The sequence below is a fragment of the Rattus norvegicus genome, chromosome 10 (assembly GCF_036323735.1).
Source record: "Rattus norvegicus strain BN/NHsdMcwi chromosome 10, GRCr8, whole genome shotgun sequence".
Lineage (NCBI taxonomy): Eukaryota > Metazoa > Chordata > Mammalia > Rodentia > Muridae > Rattus > Rattus norvegicus.
This window is the reverse complement of record NC_086028.1, coordinates 91,159,952-91,187,737: the sequence shown is the minus strand read 5'-3', so window position 1 is coordinate 91,187,737 and position 27,786 is coordinate 91,159,952. Positions and strand designations below refer to the sequence as shown.

General features: G+C 38.6%; 1 protein-coding gene and 1 long non-coding RNA gene across 19 annotated transcripts in view; one reads left to right on the top strand and one right to left on the bottom strand.

Moving 5' to 3' along the window:
• The window catches only part of Tanc2 (tetratricopeptide repeat, ankyrin repeat and coiled-coil containing 2), a 320,432-nt gene that overhangs the window by 185,554 nt on the left and 107,092 nt on the right, over positions 1–27,786 (bottom strand). For 10 of the 17 annotated variants that reach the window (XM_039086155.2, XM_039086153.2, XM_039086147.2 and 7 more), the window contains one exon: positions 2,533–2,643. The exons of 5 other annotated variants lie outside the window; for them this stretch is intronic. In XM_039086155.2, coding sequence (XP_038942083.1) covers positions 2,533–2,643 — 111 coding nt within the window. Of the gene's footprint in view, positions 1–2,532; positions 2,644–24,008; positions 24,662–27,786 lie in introns of those variants that run through there. 2 more of the 17 variants (XM_039086158.2, XM_039086160.2) reach the window with 2 other exon arrangements.
• On the top strand, positions 463–27,757 carry LOC120095191 (uncharacterized). Of its 2 annotated transcripts, none has more exons than XR_005490480.2 (4): positions 463–660; positions 25,052–25,134; positions 25,433–25,535; positions 27,226–27,757. It is a non-coding gene; the product is annotated as an uncharacterized LOC120095191 (long non-coding RNA). The 2 variants fall into 2 exon arrangements; XR_005490479.2 differs by lacking the exon at positions 463–660 and adding an exon at positions 24,669–24,859.

The window sequence follows — 27,786 nt, the reverse complement described above, 5'->3', positions numbered from 1 at the left end:
AATACAAATATAAAATAGCATGTATTCCTTGTCCTGTTAGCAGATCTTACATTAAAAATTACAAACCCGTGGATTTGTTGTTGTGTACAAGTAGGGAAAAAAGTCCCTTCATCTTCGAAAGTTGTTAACTGAGTCTATGAAATAGGCCAACAGTAATATGCTAATCAGAGAAAAGGCAGGCAAATGTCTACATACATTCTAGAAAGAAAGACAAGTACCAAATGCCCAGTGATGTCATTATGCTTACAGACCCTCTTCACAGAGAGAAGAGAAATGATGTGGGCAATTTAGGATAGTGAAATTTATTTTTTTAAAGATAAATAAATGTTCTTTCAGAAGAATAAATGGAATCCTGTGAAGGAGTCCGTCTAGGCATAAGATCAACCTTTATTGTCCTTCCCTGTGACACAGTCACTCTTCCTGGTTGGTGAGGTTTCCTGGGAGTGGACTACTGAAAACTGAGTTCCTTTTCTTGGACGAGCTATCTTTAGGCAGATAATGCAACTTCAGAGAAAGCTTGTTCCTGTGCTGCTTCAGGGGAAAAAGACAGGGGAAGTTAGAAGGGTAGAAGGGCAGAGAGACCTCAGATCTGAGCCACCTCTGAAACCTTCCAACCAGTGGAGCGGGCATGACAAAGCACTGTACTCTGGGCAGCCTTCTGTAAGTCTTGAGTTTGCTTAACATGTACTCCCCTCTTACTTCACTTTGCTTATTGCTCAGATTTGATACTACCTAGAGATAATACTAACTCAAGTCTCAGGTTACACTCTTATCTTAATAGAAACTTATTTTTAGAGGATCTAAAAACATTATTCTAAAAGAACAAATGAGCACAAAGCTTCCGTGCTACAAATCTGTTTCAGATTTAAAGAGATGCTGACGAAGCATGGTAATAACCGTCCTGGCATTGGGCTTTGATTCTTCCTAGTGTTCTAAAAACCTTAGCTGAAGTTTGGTTCTACTAACAAAGAATTCATACTTGTGGAAAATATGCATAAATAATCACATTACTAAGACTGCCCAGAGCGATTTAGCACAGACATTCCCAAGTCACAACTACTTTGCTTCATAACCAGAACAACAGTTACATTAGATCAGTGATATAATTAATATGGTGCTAAGGAGATTAGGCTCCTGACAGCCATTCTGACTTGTGAATCTAGAGAAGGAAAAGCCTCAGCTGCACTGCATGTATACATAGCTCAGTGGAGGAGGTGTCCCTGTGCTAGAGCAGATTCAAAGGAGTAGAGCAGAAAGGAGGAGGGAAGGGGGTAAAAAGAATAAAGAGAGGGGAGGAAAAGAGAGGTTACTGAGTGGTAAGAGGAGGCACTTAGGTTAAAAAAAAAGGGATTCGGCATTTATAAATAACACTGAATTTACAAATGAATGCTAAGTACAATATTCCATTTGCTGTGAAATGTACCTCAACAGAGGATGAAGAACTTAAGCAATGCCACCAGAACAATGCAATGGGGAAAAAGAGAAGCTCATATCTAATATAAACTATTACTGACTTAAGAAAGATAAGTCTGTGAATAAAACCCCCAAGGTCTTTTAATATTCAAAATGAATTCACAAGGTCAATTACATTTTACTTATCTGGATGTGGCTCAAGTTTTCCTCTGCTGTTTTGTGTTACATAAGTGTGCCCTGTCTGGCTGCAAAGATAAAACCCTGACATTTCAGATCTGAAAATGATAAATATTTACAAATAGGAATCACCCTCTCCTGTTTACTCAAAGTAGAGAAATATGTAGTATTGCTATTGCTTTTCCGCAGTGATTTAACATCATTTTTAATGGGCAAGAATAAACAAAAGACCTGAAACCAAACACATCAAGGTTCTTCACTACCATTCTGAACTCCATTTTCAACGGGAGCTGTGACTGTTTCTGACACAGTTCTATGTACTCACTCTAGGGAGGAATGTAAAGGATGTTGCCAGGCAACTCACTGAAGTCTGAAAGAATCTAAGCACTGATAATGAGCCTGTCTCAGTTTGGCTCCCACACAAGGATTTAGTGAAGTACACATGTGTTTACAGGCCATTCACAAGAAGAGGTTATCTGTAAAAATGACTGTTCAAGAGGAGTCAAGCTCAGAATCCAATTCAGGTTTAATATTTCTAATATCCAAGTATTTTCTGCAACTATCCAGAATTCCAACAACAATTAGGCACAAGTCATGCTCAAAAGGTCCAGTTCTGAACAAATATTCTTACACATATCTTTAATGTTCCTGTCCACACAGAGACCCTATAACATATCTTTAATTATTTCAAATCACAAAAATAATCCTGAAAACTTCATCTGCCAAAATTATTTTGAAATTTATCTTTGAAACTGTTTGCAATACTCTCAGTAACTAAAACAACATGTACAGTAAAAACCTATGCTCTTTCAGGAGAATAGATATTAGGATTCAAGAATTAACATGTTTGTATGAGTAGTATACATGCAAGGCTGCTCTGTGGGGTGGGCCTGGTGCACTCCTCCCCTTCTTGATCAAAGCAGACGCTGCATGCATGCTTACCAGGGCAGTATGCATCCACGTCCAGTTTCTGAGCTGAAGTGAGGGTTGGGGAGCCAAGCTCGGACTCTGGAATTCGTGGGCTCTCAACAAACTTTGCCTTCCTCAGAGGGGCTAAGGACAAAAAGAGAGAAAGAGAGAGAGAGAGAGAGAGAGAGAGAGAGAGAGAGAGAGAGAGAGAGAGAGAGGCAGAAGAGGGGTGAGAAAAAGGAAAGAGGGACAGGGAAAGGGAAGGGTAAAGGGGAAGAGAGAAACACAGAGGGGTCATGAGTAAGGGGACAGCAGGCAACAGATGGAAGCAGTTAAATGAACGACACACTCTGTCTGTCACACTCTGTCATACTCTGTCACACTCAGATCAGGTTACCCTATTTTTTATGCCAGAAAAAAAATTAACTGCATTCCTTATACAGACGATGGGTCTTGTTTAGAAGTCACTGAAAATGGGAAAATCTAAAGTCTAATATACAAAACTTTGAGCATGAATAGTTATTGTCCACCACCTCTGGTTACTTCCTTTCTTTATTAAGAAAGGACTTTCTTGTCTTGGCTTTCTGGGCCCTCAAATACAAGTACTAACTAAAGAAAGTCCTGAAAGAGGTTTAAGGTGTGACTACGACAGCTATAATTACAACAGAAAAAACTACTCATGGTAAATACTGAAAGTGTGATAAAATAGTGCTGTAGTTTAATAAGGAAATCAATCATTTGCTGTTCAGCCATTAATGTAAGAAGTCAAGAAGAATACTAAAATATGAAGTAGGCCATGACAAGCTAACACTAATGCTAAAAAGATATGTCTTATTACAAACTTAATCATGAAACCTATATAATAGTAACACTCCAAACCATAAAAGTCACTCAATATTATGTTAGTATATTCATAAACTTGATATTTGTACTTAATGAAAAGTCATATTCAAAATAGGTATCTTAGTATATAATCCACACTCGCCCTGAGATCAGAATCCCATGCTTGGATTTTAGGTGTGCACCACTTTGCCTAACTGGTGCATGTGGGTTAAGATGCACTGACTTACATTCAAATACTCAGTTAAACATCTTTTTTAAAAAAGCAGTTAAATATCTTAAAAGTTAAAATTACATTGATTATTTTGACACTTTTCAAACTGAATTATAATAAACTCGAAGGCATGTCTGGTTCTCATGACTACAGAATAAGCTCTTCGTTGCTGAGCCATCTCTTCAGCCCTGATAATTTAATTGCTCAAACTCTTCAGTTCTTCTCTGGGCTGATATTAAATCACGGTCCTTACTTTAGAATAATTACCACACCTGCTGAGTTCTGACAAAGACAGCACTGGTCCCTGATCAAGGGACTTTCTTTATATGTATAAAAATTTTAGGAATATTTTTATGATACAGTTTTTGAGTAATGAACAGGAACCAGCAAAAGGGCAGAGATATGGAGAGAAATCAAGGACAGTAGGAGAACTTGAGAGGAAGACTGAGTCATGTTTGAGCATTAGGAGGTGGAGTCGAGTCCTAGAGAATATAGAAAACATGAATACCTGAAGACTACAAAGACAATGTGGACACTGGTACAAACCAGAATTTGCATTACTTATAGATGAGAAAAAGAACCTATTTCTAAAATATAAACAGCTTTCCAGCAAGCGGAGTTATCAATTCTGGGTAGCTCAGTGCCATTCTGACTTGTTTTCTTTTTCTGGGAATTGAGATTAAGGTCATCATTAAAGCTCACAATGGGTATTTAATCTGTTTTTCTTTGTACCTTCACTCAGTAGATATTTAATTAATTCTACTATCATCATTTACTAATAATGGAGTTAAATTACTTGTTTGAGTCAGGGTCTTATTCTGTAGTCTGAGCAGGCCTAGAACCTGCCATGTAGATTAGGATGACTTCAGATTTGCAGTGATCCTCCTGCCTCTGTCAACAGAGCTCTGAGATGGCAGGTATGTGTTGCTATATCTGGCTAAATTATTTTGTAAGATAATAATGATGACAAGAGCATCCAAGTAACTAAGAGCTAATGTTATCTATAAATCAGTAAGTATGATCACAGCTCAGACAGGATGCCCAACAGTCATAACACCACCAGGTTAAAGAACATAAAAGGACAAGCCAGACACAACATGATATTTTTCTTGAAAGTCCTATATTTATACAAATTCATTTTCAAGAAAAATGCTACTTAATATGATTCTAATGGTAGGAGGACTGGACACATAAAAGTGTTACCCGAACAAAGACCAAACACTCTAATGGAAACAATGACTGGATTGGATAAGGGAAAGTAAACCACAACAAAGCAAGCATTTTGTGAGGTAAGCAATGACAGGATACTGTAGCTCTGAGAATATCTGAATTAACTCTATTTTGAAAATGGGAAGTCAGGACCACAAGACTTCCTATGAGGGACCACAGTAATTAAGTGATAGAAAACAGAATCTACAGGTATTTTCATTGCAAATATTATCCATTCATAATATATTATATTATGGGACTCACTTTCAATTATGAAAAGAAATTAATAAGTCCAGAAAGGATGTGAGTCTTATAGAAGTATACAGCATGCAAACATCACTGATGTTTACCAACATCCAGTCTCCATTCAGTCCCAAGCATGAGAGCAATTAGGACTTTGAGTTCTTGTGCAAATTAGGAAGGACTATGTGACTACTGTACCCAATAGACAGCACAGCCCCTGCTAAGCCTATCATCTGTCTCTTCCTTAGGCATAAACATCATGAAGCAAATCTCACAGTGAGATGATAGAACAAGATGACTAAGTGAGCTGCCCAAGCTTGAAGGATGAACTAGAAATGGACATTGTTGAATGAAATCATAAATATTTTAAAAACTGTTGTGGTATCTGACCTATATTACTAATGAAATAGCTATAAAATAGTTCTCTTTTTAATTACATATCAATCTTTCTATGTCAAGGAGAACATTTTAATGTAACACTAATACCAATTAATTCTTACTTTTAGTCAAGAGAAACAATTTAGCTTTACAGCTACTTGAACTTTATGACTCTATCTAGAATGTTCCAGGTGATCTTCTAGTTATGTAACATTTTTCCAGTTTGATTGGAAAAAATTCTATTCTTACATTAAAATTTATTTTTTTATACATCTGTGTACATGCATATTCTCCCCCACCCCCGCTTTCGGGACTTAAAGGCCAGCTGGATTTGCAGGCTGTCATGAGCAATCCAACACACATACTAAGGAAGGAACTAAGTAAGGTTCTCGGAAGAGCAGCAAATGCTTTTATCAACTAAGTCATCTAACAAGTTATAATTAAAAAAAATCTATTTAGGATTTTGAGAGATGGCTCAGTGGTTAAGAGAACTTATTGCTCTTGGTGAGAGCCTAAGTTTGGGTTTCAGCACCACATGGTAGCTCATACTCATCTATAACCCTAATTCTAGGAATCATATACTCTCTTCTGGCCAATGCGAGTACCAGTATGCATGTAGTATACAGACATACATGCAAATGAATACTGACATACATAAAATAAAAACAAATCAATCTTTTAAAAACTACTTGAGTAAAAGTACGTGATTCCTGAAAATATAAAAGTTGTTTATGTAATCAGGTTGTAGCACAAAGTTGTAAGATGGTAGACCAAATGAATAAAGCTGAGAGTTTATGGTACCAAACTGTGCATCAATAGGGAAACTCAATTTAATTATCTACTTTATGCCCATTCTGCATTAGGTTACGGTAGTGGTTTGAATGAAAATGGCCTCCATAGGCACAAATGGTATGGCACTATTTGAAAGGATTAGGATGGATGGGTTTGTTGGAGTAGCGGAGGAAATGTGTCTCTGAGTGTGGGCTTTGAGGTTTTACTTTTTTAATATTTTTCTGTCAAACAGGGATGGTTTACTGAAAACCACACTCCAAGACTGATGGATCAGGGACTCTGGTTAGACGTGGGAGCTGACTGTGACATTGAGTCAAGATCCTGTAGGGCTTTTAAGATCTACAAACATCTGTGCCAAGTTATTCTACCAATCAGGCTTCAGTAATCTGAGGATTTCCTTAGGAACATTGTGTATTTATCATGTTCCCATGGGTTGGGATATTCATCTGTGGCACGGAACTTGCCTTGTTTAACATTCGCATCTATTTGTCAACCAGGATGGGACTTGTCTAACATAAATGTGCTCATTTGTCAACCAGGATGTCAGTTCCCAGGGAGGACTCGGGAATTTAAACTTTACTCGACACCTACTCAAAATGAAGTTTTAATCTAAATAGATGCAGGTGTCTGTCTTACGTTGTGGTCCATCCCGGGGCAGCTTATAAAAGCAAATACTATAAAAGCTTCTACACAGGTGCAGGAAGTGCTGCTGGGTGGTTGGTTGGGTCTAGGCTTACTGTGGCTACTATACAAAGCCATTCTACTGGCTTCTATCATGACTGGTTTCCAAGGGCATAGAACATAACATAATGTATAATCAACTTGGACATGAGAAGGTTTCCTAGTAACAGCAGAAGCAACATATGAAACATATGTTTCCTTATAAATATTAACAACAGCACAAAATGACAGGCTACCCAGGTAGTAATTACCTAGCCTTTACATTCCATCTAGGCCTTTATATTTACTTAGGTCTTAATGGTTTAAATTCTGCTACTAAGGAATAGGAGATAAGGGTAGGGGTGGAGTGAGGTGGTGGCTCAACCAGCAAAAGTCTTTGCTATTCAAGTCTGGCAGCCTGAGTTTGATTCCTAGAACTTATGTAAAGGTGGAAAAAGAAACCCGATTGCAGAAAGATGACCTCTGACTTCTACATCCCCCTATAACACTAAACAGAAATTTAAAAGAGGGATTGCAGAGATGACTCAGTGGTTAAAAGCACTGGCTATTCTTGTAGAAGACCAGTGTTTGGTTCCCAGAACCCAAATGGCAGCTCACAACCATCTGTAACTTGCCTGAGGGGATCCATGTCTTTTCCATGGCTTCTAAGTGGATAAGGCACAAGTGTGGTGCATATGCATTCACGTAGACAAATACTTGCACACATAAACATTTTATTTTAAAGAAAAGAATATTAGGAGCTGGAGTGTTGGTTTGGTTGGCAAAGTGTTTTTCACCTAAGCTCCTTAGAATCCTTGTGGAAAGCTGGGGATGGTGTGCCCTGTAAAACTCCTTCCTCCAGTGAATATCCAGCTTACAAAGGCTTTACAACCATCTTGTGTGCCACCCTCGATGGACCAACTGCCTATATGGCCACATATGCCTTGTGAACATTGAATTCCAGTAACAACAACTAGCAATGTGTGGCAGGATGAGCATCCCTGTAAGTAGGCTCTGAGAGACTTGTGTAAATCTGTGAAAGTAAATCCTAAGTTTTAATGAAGACCTCAGGATATTGGTGGTACTGGGACCATGGGACATCTGCTGACAATAGCCATAGAATGAAGTCAACTCAAGAGTGATAGTGTGTGCTTCGGGTGCAGAGTGGAGGCCTGGGGCTACCTAAGATTTTTATACTCTAGATGATCCCAAGGTAAGTCCCAGATGCCAGATGTGAGGTGTCAGGATTTGCTGTTTACTTGCTGGGTTTGTTTCAAACTTTCTTTGTTATGCCCTGATATTTCCTTTTAGAATATACTTTGTGCCATCATATGTTGGCAGTATGTACTGTGCTTTTGATTTTATAGGAGCTCACAGGAAAGAAATGACCTTACATCTCAGATGAGATGTAGACTTATGACTTTTGAACAGCTGGACTGCTGCCTTCTCTGGCCTCATTGGGAGAGGATGTGCCTAATCCTGTAGAGACTTGATGCTCCAAGGAAGGGGCATGAGAGGGAGGGAGGGAGGGAGGGAGGGAGGGAGGGAGGGAGGGAGGGAGGGAGGGAGGGAGGTTTTGTGTGTGTGTGTGTTGGGGTGCACCCCCTCAGAGGCAAAGGGGAGTGGGTAGGGAGTGAAGAATTCTTAGAGGGGGAACTGGGAAGAAGGTCAACATCTGTAATGTAAATAAATAAAACAATTAATAAAAAAATGAAAAAAAGCAGACAGTGAACAAGATATGGGAGTAGGCTATGGAGCCTCAAGATTTGGCCTCAAAGACCATTTCCTCCACATCCTTCTCAGACATCACCTGCTAGGGACCAAGTTTTAAGCATGTGAACATTAAGAGGTACATTTAATGTTCAAACCACAATAGTTTACTCAGAGTAACAATAGGCTAGTGACCATCTCATGATGCAAAATGCACTCAGTCTAGTGTCAAAAGTCCCCATAGTCTTCAACAGTCTAGCACTATTCAAAAGGCTTTTAGAAGCTCAAGTCATGCTCAGCGACTCATTCCTCGTCTTGCTGCCTGCTGATCCAGATGTAAACTCTGTTATTTCTCCAGCACCATGTCTGCCTGCACGCTGCCATGCTTCCCACCATGATAATAACAGAATAAACCTCTGAAACTGTAAGCCAGTCCCAATTCAAGTTTTCCTTTGTAGGAGTTGCCTTGGTCATGGTGTCTCTTCACAGCAACAGAACTTTGAGACAGACAGTTGTGAACAAAACACTTATTGGCAACTGCATTTAAATTGGTACCCCAATCCCCAAAAGTGACCAGAAATGTAGGTATTAGGTTTGACAGAGTGGTATAGTGACTGTCTAACGTGTACAGAGTCCTAGTCTGATCCATGATGCCACAACAATAGCAACAGAATGTGGTACCTAATATGAAAGATACAACTGATGAAATATCCTTAGATAGTAAGAAGAACAGATTAGAGTTGTGATTGGTATTTAGGTATGAAAATTAGAAAATATGAAGTATAAATGGGAGATAAATTAGTGAGTTAAGGAATTTTTCACAGACACAAACTTAAGCCATCAGAGCAGTACACTCTGGTTATTTCAGAAAAAATAGAAAGTGACAAAGAGCTAGGGATGGGAAAGAAGGTAATGAATCAAAGCAATCCTTTCAGGACCCAGGAAGAACAAGAGCTAACACAGAGTTCCCATGCAAGTAGCAATGTTTCATCTGAATGAAATGTTGTATACTCAGATTATCTGAGAAAAACTGAAGTCTGTCAAGCTTACTTTTGCCCTTTATATTTATATAAATATACTTCTAGTCCAAAGACCCATGAACACAGTTCCAGCCTAGTCTGGAACTTGGAATTCTTTCACCTCAGCCTTCTAAGTGCTGGGATAACAGTGCATGCCAACGTGCCCAGCTTTAATGCTACTTCTCGGTGCAGTATACTCTCCACTATTATTTCGGAGCCTTGATGTATTCTCTGTGACGCTCTACTCTGCTCTTTGTTTCCTCAGCTCAGTAGGCCTGTCATTCTTAGATTCTCCATAGAACATATTCAGGCAAGAACCCAGGTTCACGTCATTCTTGACCCCGCCCTGCCCTTTCACTCAGAGATTATACAGTCATGCTGTCATCAGTGCATGGTCCAAAAACATTTGTCTTCTGTGGGAAGGCGAGTCTAATAATGGCTAAGCTATTACACTGGCAAGAGCCTCTTGTGATGTCTCAAGCTGCACTTACTGTTTATTAGTCAGGGATGTATCTGATGGGAGACAGACTTGTCTGTCTGGGATTACGGGCACGCACTGCAATGTTCAGTTTTATGCAGGTACTGAAGATTGAAACCAGGTTCTGACTTTATCAGTTGAACCATCTCCCTGGCCCTGAAGCAAATGACTTTTAAAAGGAACGTGCAAATTCTAACAATAGTAAGTAAATCCACTTGGTGGGGGAGACATACGTTACGTGATCTATTATGGTATTGTCTTCAGTAAATTATTAACTTTTCCAGTTCAGATTCCTCATTTTAAAATTGTAAGGCATAAAGTCTCTCTCCATTATAAGAATCAAATTTGAATGGTAAATAAATTAAGAGGTAGATATGGCTAAAAAAGATATTAATATTGAATATTTAGACCACTAAACAAACTTCAGAGCTATATATTAAACCACCTAAGGCACAGACTGAGCTATCCTTGGGACAGAAACTGAAATGTGGATGTGGGACTCACTCACATTACTTAGCAATGGTATATAAATAGATACCACTTCTCAAGGTCATCACAAAGATTTAAATGGATTGATCTTTGTAAAGTCAGCATGATGCCTTATATTATGATGGGCTCAACACTAGATATTTTATAGTGGAACGTTGATGACAGTGGTAGTTGTGGCACGTTGACAAGCAATGCAGGAACATGGAAAGATGCACATGGTAACTCCTAAGGTGCTAGTCAGAGTGGTTGGCCTTAGTGCAGATGACCTACAACATCTAGCTAAAAAGTAATCTGCTCACAGTTCTTGGCTCCGTTCTTTCTGCTCCTCTATCTTTGCCTCTAAACAGAAAACTGGTATTTAATGGATAAAATTGCTTTTAGAATATACTGTACTAAGTGTTCTGGTACAAACTGTCTTCTATGGTACAGAATGTTGGAGGACATTTGTTTATAGTACAAGAAAGCTAAAATCAAATTCATTGCTGAACACTTTAGCAGTGATTTAAAAGTATGCTATGCTGTATATGAGATCCTGAGATTATAAACCTAATGTATAAACTCTACCTGTTCTGTTACTGCATATGAGCAATCAAACTTCATTAGTGTATATGCTTTTAAAAGGTACTACCATCAGATAATCTCAGTGCAGAACTCGGAATCATAAAGAATGCAGCCACATTGCTGTTTGCCCTTTTGCACTGGCAACTAATAGTGCCTTACAATATGCTGATTAAGATTACAAAAAATTCCTTGAGGCAATAGTTTTCCCTAGATTTGAGAGAGAGAAACAGACTTGGACAGTAACAATGTACAGGATCGGCAGTTGTCATTTCCTGGTTGTTCAAAACTGTTGTGTTTTTCTCCAAAGCTTTAAGCAAGCTATCTGAAGACCTTAATTCTTGACTGTGAAGGTAGAAACTGCTACAATTTGCATAAGCATGAGCATCTTGGTAGTCTACACTTCAAATCTTAGCTCTAGAAACAGAGATGGGTGGATTCCTGGGGCTCTCACCAGCCACTCTAGCCATAATGATGACCTCTAGCATCAGTTAGTGACCCTGTCTATAAAAATAAGGTGAAGAAATGATTGAGGAATATAATTCCAGTGTCAACATCTGGCCTCCACACGTACTTGCACAAGGAAGTACACATGCACACACATGGTCACACATACATATACTCACACACAAGCATGCACACATATGCACAGATAGGATAAAAGGATTAATTGGTTACAGCTATGTATTTCAAAGTAGTAGGATTTTGAATGTTCAAAAACTATGTAATGATGAGGGACTCTAATCACCCTGCTTTGATCATTATACTCTATGAGCAGTCAACTATGTCTGTGTATTCTAGAAATATGTACAGCTACCATGCACATTAAAGCTTTTCAAAGATAATAGATTAAAAGCAAACACTAGCCTGTCCTGTGGGCAGAAATGACCATGGAGACATTTCTAAGGATTAAGTGTGAATGCCAGTAACTCTCTGGCTCGTTTTTGGAATGTGCAGTTGTTACTAGTCTTACAATGGGAAATTCACACCAAAGAACACTCAGTAACTCTAACCCTGGGTCAAGAATCACATTTCTTTGACCTTAGAATGCTGGTCAGAAATTACCAGTGGGGTAAAAGGGCAAGCCACTGCTCTTTCTCTGAAGCCTGTATCATCTTGGCAGAGACCAGGAAAAGGGTAAGTAGATGATTGGTTCCTGAGAAAAACACGGTCCGAACTTGAATTGTTTCTCTGCTAAAACAGTAAACCATAGGAGGAAGGCAGCCAGAGGAACTGGATGAGCCCTATGCCAGGGGAGACTACCTGCCATAGGTAGGAGCACTCCATTTCCTAACAACAGGGAAGACTGGCAGTGCGACCATGCGAGAGGAGACGTGCAGCAGCGTGGACACACTGCCTTGGCTTGAATCTACTTTCTGGGGGTTTCACAAATCTCCTGAATTTTGAACTCAATAAACACACTCTGTTCACTGTTCCATTTTTAAGATGTGGAGGGAAAAATCTAGAATAGTAGAGATAAAGTCATGAGGTATAACAGAAGAAAGAATGGAGGCTAAAAAGCCATTTTCAAATTTCTAACGTTAGACACTATCTCACAAATTGTTCTGTCACTAATTTATCTCACTGGATGTATAGAAAAAGTAATGTAAAAGTATGGGCCAACAAAAGCTAAAGAGATGTATGATAAAACCAGTTTTCATAAAGCTGGCTCCAGAACTGGGCATAGGTGAGACACGCACAACATTCAGGAAGCTGAGGCAGGAGGACAGAGTTTGAGGCCAGTCAGGGCTACAAAGCAAATTTGAAACCATCCATAAAATAATCATTTAACTTTGGTCATATACTAATGGTACAAACACAGGTTATACTTAGGGTTCGCTCTATGCTATACAATGCTAACTACCTGGCACATGATTTGTTTAAACTATTCTTAAGAGACAGCTCCGCTTGTGCACATTTATAAAATACAATACAAAAACCTGACTGTGAATAACTTGTGAACAGTTACACAGTACAGAGGTACAGATGCTGGAACCTGCACCATGATGTCTGATTAGAGTCCAGGTGATCAGCTTCTGCAATTTTCCTTTAAGACACAACTCATTTACACAACCAGACATGCGTCCAATTCTGTCCCCTACTGACAGAGGGGCTTTAGATTCCGTATTGAAATGGTGTTTCTAAACACAAATCTCCATTTTTGACTAAACTTAACCCAAGTCCTGTATGGACAGGACCACACTTCCATGTCTAGCTCAATTAATGTGGCTTTTCTCAGGATCCACCCAAATAGTCAGGAATCCTAAACAGCACAAAGGCAACATATAAAAATGGTCCTCTTACTGTCTTGATAGAGACTAGCTCATTGTTAAAAATGTTGAATATAATAAGGAAATATTTGTTATACATATAATAAAGAATATAACTTAAAATAGAAGTATAAATCCATTAACTACAATTTGATGCAAAATCTGGGCCTTTTTTGTCAGAATATGAGTTCCAATTCTTTCTTTCATAAATAGCACAAATATGTATAGTCAATCTCTTTAAAATAAAAACAAATGGGACTAGAGCTCAGCAATTATGAGCACTGGTTTTCCTTTCAGGGCCTTGGTTCGGTTCCCAGTACTCACATGGTGACTCACAACCACTTGTAATCCTAGAGCTAAAGAATCTGTCAGAGCCTGACAAATACAGAGGCCGATGCTCACAGCCAATCACTGGACTGAGAACAGGGTCCCTGATGGAGGAAATAGAGAAAGGACTGAAGGAGCTGAAGGTATTTGCAACCCTATAGGAAGAACAACGATGTCAACCAACCAGACCCCCCAGAGCTCCCAGGGATAAAACCAACATCCAAAGAGTGCACATGGGGCTAGCACCATGTGTACCAGACGATGGCCTTGTTGGGCATCAATGGGAGGAGAGGCCCTTGGTCCTGTGAAGGCTCCAAGCCCATTTGTAGGGTAAGGCCAGGGTCAGGAGGCAGGAGGGAGTGGGTAGGTGGGGAGCACTCATAGAAGCAGGGGTGGTTTCCTGGAGGGGAAACCAGGAAAGGGGGGAATAACATTTGAAGTGTAAATAAATTAAATATCCAAAAATAAAAATAAAAAAAAAGAATCTGCAATCCTCTGTGGCCTCTTTGGACACCAGGGATACTTGTAGTATATACATATACACAGAAGCACAATATTCAAAAAATATTCAAATATTCAAAAATATTCAAAGTACAAAATAAAAACAACTCTTTTAGAAATAAAAACATGGAGAACCTAAATATTAATTAACAATTTATCTTTACTGACATTTTAAGTTTTCCTGAAACTTTTAATGTAATTTTTCTAGAAACAATTTCTTATTTTATTCTTCTTGTATTTCATTTATTAGTTAATGAATATACAATTTTAATTATATTGTCAAGATGACACACACAACGAGCATTAAAAGAACAAGGCAGCCATAGAAGCACCTTGGTATATAAAAGTGACTTTTACAGTCTGGCCTACTGTTCATGGTAAGTCAGTGGATATCACAAAGGGAACAGAAAATGCTAATTCTGGAAGCAGTTAGATAAAAGTTAGCAAAGAAAGCTTCTAAAACTGGAAGCTGTAAGGCACAGTGTCTAGGGTGAGGTTATCCACAATGTAAAGCTAGACTCGGAAGCATAAATGAAGCCCTTCAGAAGTTACTAGGTGTGATAGTTAATTTTTACAGTCAAAGTGGTCATATTTGCCTTACAGAAGCTTTGCAATTTTATGAAGTCCCATTTGTCAATTCTTGATCTTAGAATTCTTGTTCTGTTCAGGAAAACTTCCCCAGTACCCATGTGTTTGAGGCTCTTCCCCACTTTTTCTTCTATTAGTTTGAGTGTATCTGGTTTTATGTGGAGGTCCTTGGTCAACTTCAACTTGAGCTTTGTACATGGTGATAAGAATGGATCAATTTGCATTCTTCTACATGCTGACGTCCAGTTGAATGAGCACCATTTGCTGAAAATGCTATCTTTTTTTTTTTTTATTAACTTGAGTATTTCTTATATACATTTCGAGTGTTATTCCCTTTCCCGGTTTCCGGCCAAACATCCCCCTCCCCCCTCCCATTCTTTATGGGTGTTCCCCTCCCCATCCTTCCCCCCTTGCTGCCCTCCCCCCAACAGTCTAGTTCACTGGGGGTTCAGTCTTAGCAGGACCCAGGGCTTCCCCTTCCACTGGTGCTCTTACTAGGATATTCATTGCTATCTATGAGGTCAGAGTCCAGGGTGACTCCATGTATAGTCTTTAGGTAGTGGCTTAGTCCCTGGAAGCTCTGGTTGCTTGGCATTGTTGTACATATGGGGTCTCGAGCCCCTTCAAGCTCTTCCAGTTCTTTCTCTGATTCCTTCAACGGGGGTCCTATTCTCAGTTCAGTGGTTTGCTGCTGGCATACGCCTCTGTGTTTGCTGTATTCTGGCTGTGTCTCTCAGGAGAGATCTACATCCGGTTCCTGTCAGCCTGCCCTTCTTTGCTTCATCTATCTTGTCTAATTGGATGGCTGTATATGTATGGGCCACATGTGGGGCAGGCTCTGAATGGGTGTTCCTTCTGTGTCTGTTTTAATCTTTTCCTCTCTATTCCCTGCCAAGGGTATTCTTGTTCCCCTTTTAAAGAAGGAGTGAAGCATTCACATTTTGATCATCCGTCTTGAGTTTCATTTGTTCTAGGCATCTAGGGTAATTCAAGCATTTGGGCTAATAGCCACTTATCAATGAGTGCATACCATGTGTGTTTTTCTGTGATTGGGTTAGCTCACTCAGGATGATATTTTCCAGTTCCATCCATTTGCCTACGAATTTCATAAAGTCATTGTTTTTGATAGCTGAGTAATATTCCATTGTGTAGATGTACTACATTTTCTGTATCCATTCCTCTGTTGAAGGGCATCTGGGTTCTTTCCAGCTTCTGGCTATTATAAATAAGGCTGCGATGAACACAGTGGAGCACGTGTCTTTTTTTATATGTTGGGGCATCTTTTGGGTATATGCCCAAGAGAGGTATAGCTAGATCCTCAGAATGCTATCTTTTTTTTCCATTGGATGGTTTTAGCTCCTTTGTCAAAGATCAAGTGACCGTACGTGTGTGGGTTCATTTCTGGGTCTTCAATTCTATTCCATTGGTCTGTCTGTCTGTCTCTGTACCAATAACCATACAGTTTTTATCACTATTGCTCTGTAATACTTCTTGAGGTCAAGGATGGTGATTCCCCCAGAAGTTCTTTTATTGTTGAGGATAGCTTTTGCTATCCTGGGTATTTTGTTATTCCAAATAAATTTGCAAATTGCTCTTTCTAACTCTATGAAGAATTGAGTTGGAATTTTAATAGGGACTGCATTGAATCTGTAGATTGCTTTTGGTAAGATGGCCATTTTTACAATATTAATCCTGCCAATCCATGAGCATGGGAGACCTTTCCATCTTCTGAGATCCTCTTTGATTTAGATAAAGGACACTGTTATTAGGACAAAACAGCAACCAACAGATTGGGAAAAGATCTTTACCAATCCTACATCTGATAGAAGGCTAATATCCAATATATACAAAGAACTCAAGAAGTTAGACTCCAGAGAATCACATAACCCTGTTGAAAAATGGGGTACAGAGCCAAACAAAGAATTCTGAGCTGAGGGATACTGAATGGCCAAGAAGAACCTAAAGAGGTGTTCAACATCCTTAGCCATCAGGGAAATGCAAATCAAAACAACCCTGAGATTCCACCTCACACCAGTCAGAATGGCTAAGATCAAAAACTCAGGTGACAGCAGATGCTGTCGAGGATGTGGAGAAAGATGAACACTCCTCCATTGTTGGTGGGATTGCAAACTGGTACTGATTTCCACTCTGGAAATCAGTCTGGCGGTTCTTCAGAAAATTGAACATATACTACCTGAGGACCCAGCTACACCACCCCAGGGAATATACCCAAAAGATGCTCCAACATATAAAAAGGACACATGCTCCACTATGTTCATAGCAGACTTATTTATAATAGCCAGAAGATAGGAAGAACCCAGATGTCCTTCAACAGAGGAATGGATACAGAAAATGTGGTACATCTACACAATGGAGTACTACTCAGCTATTAGAAACAATGACTTCATAAAATTCATAGGCAAATGGATGGAACTAGAAAATATCATCCTGAGGGAGGTAACCCATTCACAGAAAAACACACTTGGTTTGCACTCACTGATAAGTGGATATTACCCAAAAGCTCAGATTATCCACAATATAATCCACAGATCATATGAAGCTCAAGAAGAAGGAAGACCAAAGCGCAGATGCTTTTGTCCTTTTTAGAAGGCAGAATGAAAACATTCATAGGAGGAAATATGAAGGCAAAGTTTGGAGCAGAGACTGCCCCACCTGGTCCAGCCCATAAACATACAGCCACCAAACCTAGACAATCTTGCTCATGCCAAGAAGTGCATGCTGACAGGAGCCTGATATAGCTGCCTCCTGAGAGGCTCAGCCAGAGCATGACAAATACAGAGGTGGACACTTGAAGTCAACCACTGAACTGAGGAGGCCCCCGTTGGAGGAGTTAGAGAAAGGATTGAAGGAGCTGAAGGGGTTTGCAACACCATAAGAACAATACCAACCAACCAGAGCTCCCAGGGACTAAATCACCATCCCAAGACCGCACATGGACAGACGAGGGCTCCAGCTGTATATGTAGCAGTAGATCACAGTAGATCATCTTGTTGGACACCAATGGGAGGAGAAGCCCTTGGTTCTTCTAAGTCTTGACCTCCCCCACCCCCCGAATATAAAGGAATGTCAGGATGGGGAGGCAGGAAGGTGGAAAGGGTGGGTGAGTAGGTGGGTAGGGGAACACCCTCATAGAAGCAGGGGGAGAGGGGTTGTGACAGGGGGTTTATGGACCGGAAACCGGGAAAGGGGGTAACTTTTGAAATGCAAATAAATATCTCTAAAATTAAAAAAATAAATGAAAATTTTAAAAAAAACACCAGATTTGGGATCACCTAGGAAAGAAACCTCTTGGTAATATGTGTAAGGGCATTTTTTAGAGAGCTGGGGTCCCAGGCAGAATTAAAAAATGAAGAAAGAGTAGCGTAGACATTTCCTTCTCCTTGCTTCCCGACTACCTACATGCCATGCCCAGCTGCCTCAGACTCCTACTGCCCTGGACTGTGGGGCCAGGTCCTATGAATCAATCCTCCCTCCTTCCCTTGCTTTTGTCAGCTATTTCATCACAGGAGTGAGAATCATAACTAATGTATCATTTCTCATAGTTTAGATTTAGAATAGTAGACAATACAAAATTCTGGTGAGGTTGGGAACATGACTCAGAGTTTGGAAAGTACATGCACAGTGTGTATAAGGCCCTGGGTTCAGCCCTCGAACACAAAGAACAAGCAAAGAAATGAAAATAAACAAGGAACTCCAGAGCCAGTTCAGTAAGTGAATGGAGTAAGGACCCAAGCAGTGCTGAAACTTCAAAGCATGAATTACTACAACAGGGAGTCATTTATACTTCAGCACATTTCTATCTCAAAACTACTTAATCCCTGTGACATTCTACGGCTATTTTCTCAACAATACACTATTTGAGAAGCGTCATAAACAAAAATAGGAACATGAAACAAAACCACTGCAGACAGTTTAGCTATGACGATGTTTTTCCAAATCCAAGATGCAGCCTAGGAAAAACTATATAACTACACTTAAATAAAAAATTTAAAAGCTAGAAATACAAGAGGAATATAGTTCAATGTCACATTGTACACACAAATGAGGAGTCATAATCTAAATTAGTAGACTAAGCATTGCCATATCTATAAAACTGCTCATTAAAGCAAAGTTTATTTTATCCCCTAAGTGAGAGGAAAGTTGAGATTACTAGAGATTTGGTTCAATGTCAAGAATTCCACTATATAACAGACAATACATATCTATTGACAAGAAAAATAATAGCAAATTTTATTTTTCTTTGTTGGCAAATTAAATTTGTTTGTTGGGGGTCCTTAATCACGAGGAAGTCATGAGGTCATGCACCCCCGCCTCAGCTTGGGTGAGCTCTATTCTTAAATACCAAAGCAACTTTCAGTAACACATTTTGAGAGCAGGTCAAACTTGACATAAAACAAATTCTCTCTTTTCTAGGCACCATAATATGGTCATTGAGACCTAAGATTTGGGAGGAGGGTGTGACTCATGTGGCATTCCTCCATCTGGCCTCTGCTTAAAAAATTTACCATCACAAGTCATACCAATCTGTAATAAAGTGGTGAGTCACGCAGCCTCAAGCTTGAACTTTAAATAAAACCTCAGTGGAGAATGCTCTTTCCATCACAATAAGATTATCTGCTTTGGCCTACTCAGATGAAGGAACTGAAACAGAGACTTATTACTGAAGCTTCAAGCAATCTCAGTATGTTTTGTTGATCTATTCACCAGTGTCCATGAAAGATCTGTAAAAGTCTACAGTATGCCAGGCATGGAACTACAAACTGAAGAGAGAATAATAGATTACACGTATGTTTTTTTATGATTCAAAGTGTTGAAAAATGGATTCACTTATAATGGCCTCATAAAGAGGCTATTGGTATTACCTTTCTGTTTAAGATAAGGAAGGAAACTGAGGCACAGAGGGGTTATGTTAAAGCCCTCAATCAGAACTGATTTGTGTTAGTCAAGAAGGAAATCCAGGCAGTCTCAATCCAGAGTACACAACACAATATTATATAGCCTTAGGCAACCTTAGCTGAGTAATTTAAAACTTAGACTTCTAGAGGGTGGCAGAGATGGCTGAGCATTATGTAGACCCAGGTTTCCAGGTTTAGTTCACAACACCCACATGGCAGCTTATAATTGGATGTAACTGGTTAGAGGAGATGCAGTTCTTCTGACCTCTGCAGTAATCAGGTGCATACTCATATATATACACACACAGATACACACACACACACACACACACACACACACACACACACACCTCATATACATAAACTAAAAATAACTAAAAAAAAAAACAAACCAAAAAGATTTAACATTTCTACTGAATGCCAAAATTTGCAAAAGCCTATTCTGTACTGAATGTGTAATTTCACAATTATATATTTTTTAATTTTTCTAGTACAGGTTTCTTTTAAATTACACAAAGAAATTAAAATGAGTTTTAACTACTTTCTGTTCACTTTGAAAACATAACAAGTTAAAGTGAAAATGGCTTGCTTTCTTATCAAAAGTAACAGTAGAGAGGGGAGAAAAGTAAAGGAAGGTACAGAAAGACCAGCTGACTTGTACTTGCTCTCTGTGATAATCCATCTGTGAGCCGAGGCAGGAATCTTACAGCATGCTGTCAGCATCTATTTGTCCTCACAAACAAACTCTGTGGGTCTTACTTCTCCACTTATGAATGAGGAAACTAAGGCATAGAGATGCTATCTAGAATTTGCCCAATGTCTTACAGCAAGCAAATGGCAGAATATAAACTACTCTATCATATTGCAGGGTCAAAGGAAAACAGCCTTCAGCTTTAAGGATACCTTCATCTACCTAAATATAAAAATGGACAATCTGTGGGGATGAGAATGTTAAATGTAGAAAGACACATTTTTACCTCCAAAGTTGATGAGTTCTATATACAATCACATAACATAAACAATCTCAAACTCAGAACTCTGAAAAGCATGTTTGGTTGTGAATTTCTCAGAGGCTTCCTTATCCACATCATAGCCCCCCTTTTTTTCCTGTTAAATGAACAGAATATAACTATCTGTAAAAGTTGAACAGCATTGCTAAGAGTTTTAACTACAGTTCAGGAAGACAACAGCGAATTTTTACAATAGATTCTTGGTCCTTTATTAATCTACATTCCTCACACCTATGAAATTTGAAACCAGTGCTCCAAGAATCGATAAATTTTCCCAAACTTCAACTTTTAGGAAGACAATCCCATCCTGGTTCCCCGGCATTATTCATATTAGCCATCATATCTACATTTTAACATATACTTTACTCTTTAGTAGGGTTTATTTAAATATTTGGGGAAAATACTTTGAAAATAAAACAAAAGTAAATGCAGACTATTTAAGGAGAAGGAAATGCAAGACTTTCTAGGAATGTGCAAGTTCTCTTTTGTGTCTCCCCCAGCCCCACCCCCTTTGCTATTGTTTTGCTTTTTGAAACAAAGGCTAAAGTAACCCAGGCTGGCCTTCCACCTGCTGTGTTAGCTGCCGATGACCTGAACTCCCGCATTCTGAGCGGTGAGATCACAGCTGTGAGTTACCATCTGGAATTTTTTGTGTGGTGTTGTGGATTAAATCCGGGACCAGTTGCATTTTAAGCCAATATGGTACTGAGCCGCATCCAACTCTGGGCTTCTTTTAAAATAGACATCATAGCCCATTTGGTAAATGTTCCCATTTCTCTGTCCTAAAGGATCTCTTAAGGGAAAGCCCAAGCACTGTGGGCCCACAGAGTGAGGAGAAGGGAGGCAGCACGAAGAGAGTGAGTGGCCTTCTGTGCCAAGTATGCTTGGCCCATTACACAAACTATCCTACTTGCTTTTTTATTTTGTTTTGTTTTGTTTTATTTAATTTTTATTTTCTTTGCTTATTGAGGGAAGGTCTCCCTGTGTAGCCTAGAATAGCCTGGGATCCATGATCTTTTTACCTCTAATACCTAAGTGCTGGGATTACGGCCTGTTTCACTGCACCTGGTTCTTTATGCTTTGTCTTATTTTGGCACTAAGTCTCATGTAGCCCAAACTGGTTTCAAACTCAGACTTAAACTTGCTAACTAAGTGGGGCTGATCCTCCTATCTTCACCCCCTAAGGAACAGGACTTCAGATGTGTGTCTCCAGCAACCTATTCTATATGTAAGACCTACTCTTCCTCCTCTTCCTCTTCCTCCTCCTCTTCCTCCTCCTCCTCCTAGCTTGCTCTAACTTAAGGGGGGGGGGTAAAAAAACGCACTTATCACAAACATTAGCATTTATTTCCATGAGAAAAAATAAACCTGGTAACTAGAACTCACTCTTGTTTTAATCATCAACTTTTAGTTTTAATATTTCTTTTAGTTTTAGTATTTCTTAGTGAAGGTTTATTGGTATTACCATATTCTTGGGTATTCAGAAGTATTATTAGCATGTCAATTATGAAAGTTTTAGTCAACAAAACTGAAGGAACGAACTTGGCCTTTTTATCTAGGTTCTTTATTTTCTTGGTATATCTATTACACTCATCCTAATTAAAAATAATACCTACTATTGACGAAGACTTTATTTATATGTCACATAAATATGCAAAAGACTTTAAATATTCAGAAAGTAAACTGCAATACAAAGTCAAATCATTGTGAAACCGAGGCTTAATTTTTTATAGAACACTGTCACTTAAAATCTGAAGCTTGAGGTTCTTTTAGGTAAACCTAATTTAGGATACAGACCTGTACCAACCCACAAGCATAGGGAGTATTATAAAAGAACCCCTTGTAACATCTTCTAAAATGTGGAAAGTTATAGGTAAAATTTAAATTAGCCAACATATATAAAAAAACAAATAATTTATATGCCAAATTGGGTAAAGCCACAGATATGAAGATTATGTCTAGGGATATTATTTTAAAATAAATAAATAAAACAATAAACACCCTAACCTTATTAAAGAAATACCTAAATCAGTCTTTGGTATTATTAATAAGAACTATGATGCCAATAATAATTCAATATAAAATCACATACACACACACACACAGTTGTGAGTACAAACTATGAAGGAACATCGACTTCTAGCATAATCCTAGTTGAGCAGATGTAAAATTTTAAATGTATTTTAACTTGTAAAACACTACTTAAAATACAAATATTCTATTAATATGTTAATCATAAATGAGAGGCAAAATTATTTCAGTAAAGACACATACAGTTGTGAATGTGAATAATACTTTTTACTATTTTTAATATAGTAATTCTTCACATGTAAAGGTTTCTTAAACAATGAATAGAATCAGATACAGATTTAAAAGTAAAAGTCTTAAACATGAAAAGAACAGAAATCAAAAGTGCAAAATATGTCTTCATTTAACTCTGTAAACCAAAGCACCCAGTTACGTCTAATGTGTATGTATTGAATAAGATGCATTAAGAAGAGCAACTCAGAAGCAAATAACAGAAAAAATAAGCCTGGATCAAATGTGGGGTTTTTTTTCTGTTTTGAGGTGGCTGATAATCAATCTAAATATTCTAATTTAAAAAATTCAGTTCCCAGATTTTGATAATTTCTAAGTTACCATGGTTAGCCAAACAGCTAAAAAGAAAACACTAAAAAGCAAAAAATAAGCAGTCTAAGAAAATCCAACTATAAATTCCATTTATCTTGAATTGATAATTATCAAATGATCTGAAAATGCAAGTAAAAAGGGGGTAGAAATATAACAGCTTAAATTCAACCGCCAAAGTAGAGCCAATCAACAAAACCAGCAAACGAAGCCAGCTTTTAAAACATCTCCCTATCCTCAAGCTGCAGAAATGTTCATTTATTTCTAAACATTCCAGGTAACAAGAGGACAGGTGGGAGTACTGAGAAAGCCTGTTTCCCATGTCTAGAATTCTGTGACTTCTCAAAAAGGGAATGTACTGATGTAGCCACTGCAACGGAAAACAGAGATCTCTGCTGGCATCATGCTGCAGAAAAAGAAACCTGACCTCCACATTCACAAACAAGCTAGCAGTTTAAAACTGATTTTTTTTTTATAATAAACGCTCTTTTAAGAAATAAAGGGATTTTTAAAGGTTCACAAAATAATACATAAAGAACACAATTAAGAATGAAACAACTGTGTCTTAATGGATTCTCAGCTGTGAGTCTTTCAGGCTGCATTTCTTTTCTTACAAATCTGAAGGTAGGCCTGATAGCCCAGAAACCTGGAGCGGACAAATTCTGCTTATCATACTCACAGCCTTTCCTCTTCCTTCCTCATCTGTCAATACTCTGCCGTTTGCTTCCCATTTCCAGGCTTATTCACTGGCCATGTCGTTGGTGCTGACACATTAGTAATGATCCACACTTTAATCTTCTCCAGCCAGCTCTTCTCACTGCCAAGAACTTACTATGCCTTACAGGTGACACTTCTAGCAGATGTTGGTTATGGTCCCAATGCACAGAAGATAATCCCAAAGGGGCGTAGAGCCCCTAACAACATCACCTGCTTCTTTCTGTATCCACACAAGCAAGCACTGCTGTACTTGTTCTGAAATCTAATGATTTCAAAATATTATACCGATGAGCTCTTTTCGTTAGGTTGCTTGACATGAAGTTATTTTCTCAGGATACTGCAGCAAATACAGATTGTACAATCCCGTTTGAGAGAAATATTTTTATACGGTTTTCTCTGTGGCGCAGTTTGGCTTACTCTTCTGCTAGAGAAAATTGCTGAAGAACTGGTTCTGAGGTTTCTAATGGCGCAGCATTAACCAGAGTGAATGATTCACGGATGTTCTTAACATTCAGGAGTAACACGGAAGGCTAACAGTGCAGTCTAGGTCCAGAGCTGATGAATGGCGCAGTGCTGCTGTTGTCATAGCAACCAAGAGAAAGAGAAAAAAAAGCAGCACCATAGAAGGAGCTGTGACATGGATTCTGGGAACAATTTATATTAAAAAGCTGTGCGCATCTCGTGTTTTAAAGCTACAAGCTCCTCTGATTCCTCTTTAGGTTTTACTCTTGAATTTCTGACTCTGAGCTATGTAAATGCATATCCAAAATACAGCAACTCTGAAGACATTGCCAAAAGAAAAACTCTAATAAGGTAATTTAAAAGATCAATATAGTACTTTGGCAAGCTAATATATAAATCTCCAGTATCTTCATAATATATGAGATGGATTTTAAAATTAGATACTGATATATAGCTACAATATAAGAATTATCCAGTATCTAAGACAGCAGAAAAGTTGTTTTTAAATACTCAGATATATTCAGATTAAACTTTCTCCTTTAGATGGTATACACCAGCTACACCACAACTGCAGCGTCATCGACAGCCTGGCTGGTGAAATAGCAATGACACAGTTTCAGAGACAGGTATGCTACTGGGTTCCTTTTACATACTGGAAGGTTCAAAGATGCCGACTTCACTAAAGATGCTTACTGCCTTCATTCACGACAAAATTTCACATCACTTGGATGTGATATGGTTACTGTTCTATCCCATAGTCTGAAGGCCTAATTCTTTATTTAGCCTGGAAAAAACTTTTTCTGTGTAGTTTTTCCTCACCTCTCAAAAATGCAGAACTCAGTCCTCTCCAGTGAAATGTGCGATGGAAGAGGAACTTGAGAACGCTGTCGGCATATGGATGCTAAGATGTGCTCTCCTCTGCAGTGTTCTAGATATGGCCCTGAACTAAGTAAGCTGTGGGGGATAAAGTCTTTCATTAGACTCCTGAGGCGTAGCCCATTGGCAGCAATCAATTTCATCTATATAGGTAAGACGATTGCATATTAAATTACTCTTTTTTCATAACAATGTCTATTTCTTTTCCATCATCACTCATTTAATTAAAGTTTCAGATACAATGTAGAGCAAAATAATTATGAAAATTGTTACATTATTGTTTTTTATAGACAGCACCATGATAAACATTCTAGTATAGATTATATATTGCTGTCAAAGACTCTTAATATATTAATTTCTAGAAATTATGGTCCTCACATTAAATATGACCAAAAGGACTGCAATGCAGTACAAACCACATGAACTGGACTGGTCTGCTGACTGGAATGTAATATGAATTTGGTTACTTATCAGACATCACCCTGGGTAAGTCAACCACTCCCACCCTTGATTCATCATCAGTAAAGTATGGGTGATAACAGACTTCTACTTTTTTTCTGAAGTTATTGTAGTAACAGAATAAAATAAAGCAATGCAATGCCAAGACTTGACAAATATGTATTTTATCTAAAAATTCCTAGTCAAGAAAAATAATAAAGCTCAAAAAGAAGGAATAAGTTGTAGTAGACTTCTACCAAAAAAAAGGTCTGAAGAGTTAAATGTTTTCCAGAATAGGTATTTTTGATTTTTTGAGGTGTGGGGGGGAATGGAAGAAGGGAAATGGGGTGGGGGGAGAGAAAGAGAGAGAAGAGGAGGGAAGGGGAAGGAGGAGTAGGAAGGGAGAAAGAGGGGACTAAGACAGATGGACATTTACTGTCACTACACTGCTTCAACTCACAGATACTTTGCCTTACCCTCTTAAGTACCCACAATTAGAGTTATACCACAGTACTTGGATTTCTATGCTGGTTTTCATATCTGATTGAATTATTTGGTATCATCATATTGTACATAATTGTCACAGTGGCTATTTCTTTATATATTATAGTGGGTGGAGGGGCTTTGGAATATAGTTAAATGAGTATTTAAGGCAAGCACATAAATATAGTTCTATAACCTTGCATGACATGCTTATCTTAGCTGGAGAGATGGCTCAGTGGTTAAGAGCACTGACATGCTCATCTTAGAAAATGGTAACAGTAAGAAAGAGAAGCAGTTTCCACAGAATGATGGAACTAACAAACACACAAAGTAAGGAACTTGCTTCAGATAATCTTCAACTACTTTTACTTTATCCTAATAGAAACTGTAAGGTCAAGTGAAAAGTTAAGTGTTCATGTTTGACTTGAAAATTCTGCAATGCCATTACCTGGTTCTGTGTCTCTGCTGTTGTCTAATCTCTCCTACCTAGCAAGCCCTTAAAATCAAGTAGTAACATGTCTCAAAAATTCTTTTAGGAAAATTCTTTTTAGTTATAACTTTAGAATATCAACAATTTACTTGGTGTCAAGGAACAAGTTTTTCTGACAAAATGTCACTCTCCAACCAAGTTGAGGCGATCCATGAGTTGGCTAGATTTCAGAATAGTTCTGAAAAAACACTGTGGACTGGGAGATCATTTTCCACCATGTTTGTGCCCGGTAGGAGCTGAAGAACGAGGATATGGTAGAGACGCATGAAAAGACAAATTCTAGGTTTGCTTTGCTTAAAACAGTTCATTTAACTGAAAGGCAGGGAGACATTTAAGGAGTAGTCCCTTAACTACCAGTTTCTAACTCCCTTGTGACTAAATGAATCTGAAGTTTACATGAAATTTCTTCTCATGCCTATTCTCTTTACAGTCTCCCCATGATAAGCCTCCCGCAGTGCCCCAAGGTGAGCAGTACGGAGATGAGATGAACAGATGACCTCTCCTCTCTCCAGAGAATGTACCAGTTCTACTTGAATTGTTACAGGAATTCAAGTTTTGGTCAGATTTCTATGGGATCCTACACCTTTCCTGTGAATAGCTGCAGCTCCAGATGAGGGTTCAACTGGCAGCAGAGATGACAGGTGAAGCAGAGAAGCATGCGTGCCCTCCATCCAAAGCATCCAGGGTGCATCCACAGCAAGTGTAAGCGCTGGCTTCAATCCCCAACAACCTCATACACAGAAGGCGACATTTCTTAAAAATCATAGAACGTGATTACCTACACATTGGAATATTTTTGTAGATTAGTTTCACCTCTGAAGGATAAGCTTCCTGGGCTGCACATTCTGAGAAGTAATGATTTTGTTTAATGAGTGCCATGAATAATATTTAAGGCATTTCTGAAGACTCATTTTTCAACTTATATGTTGCTTTTATGCCTGAATAAAACTTTTCCAAATGTGTGATGCTAACTTTATATTATAATAACAAC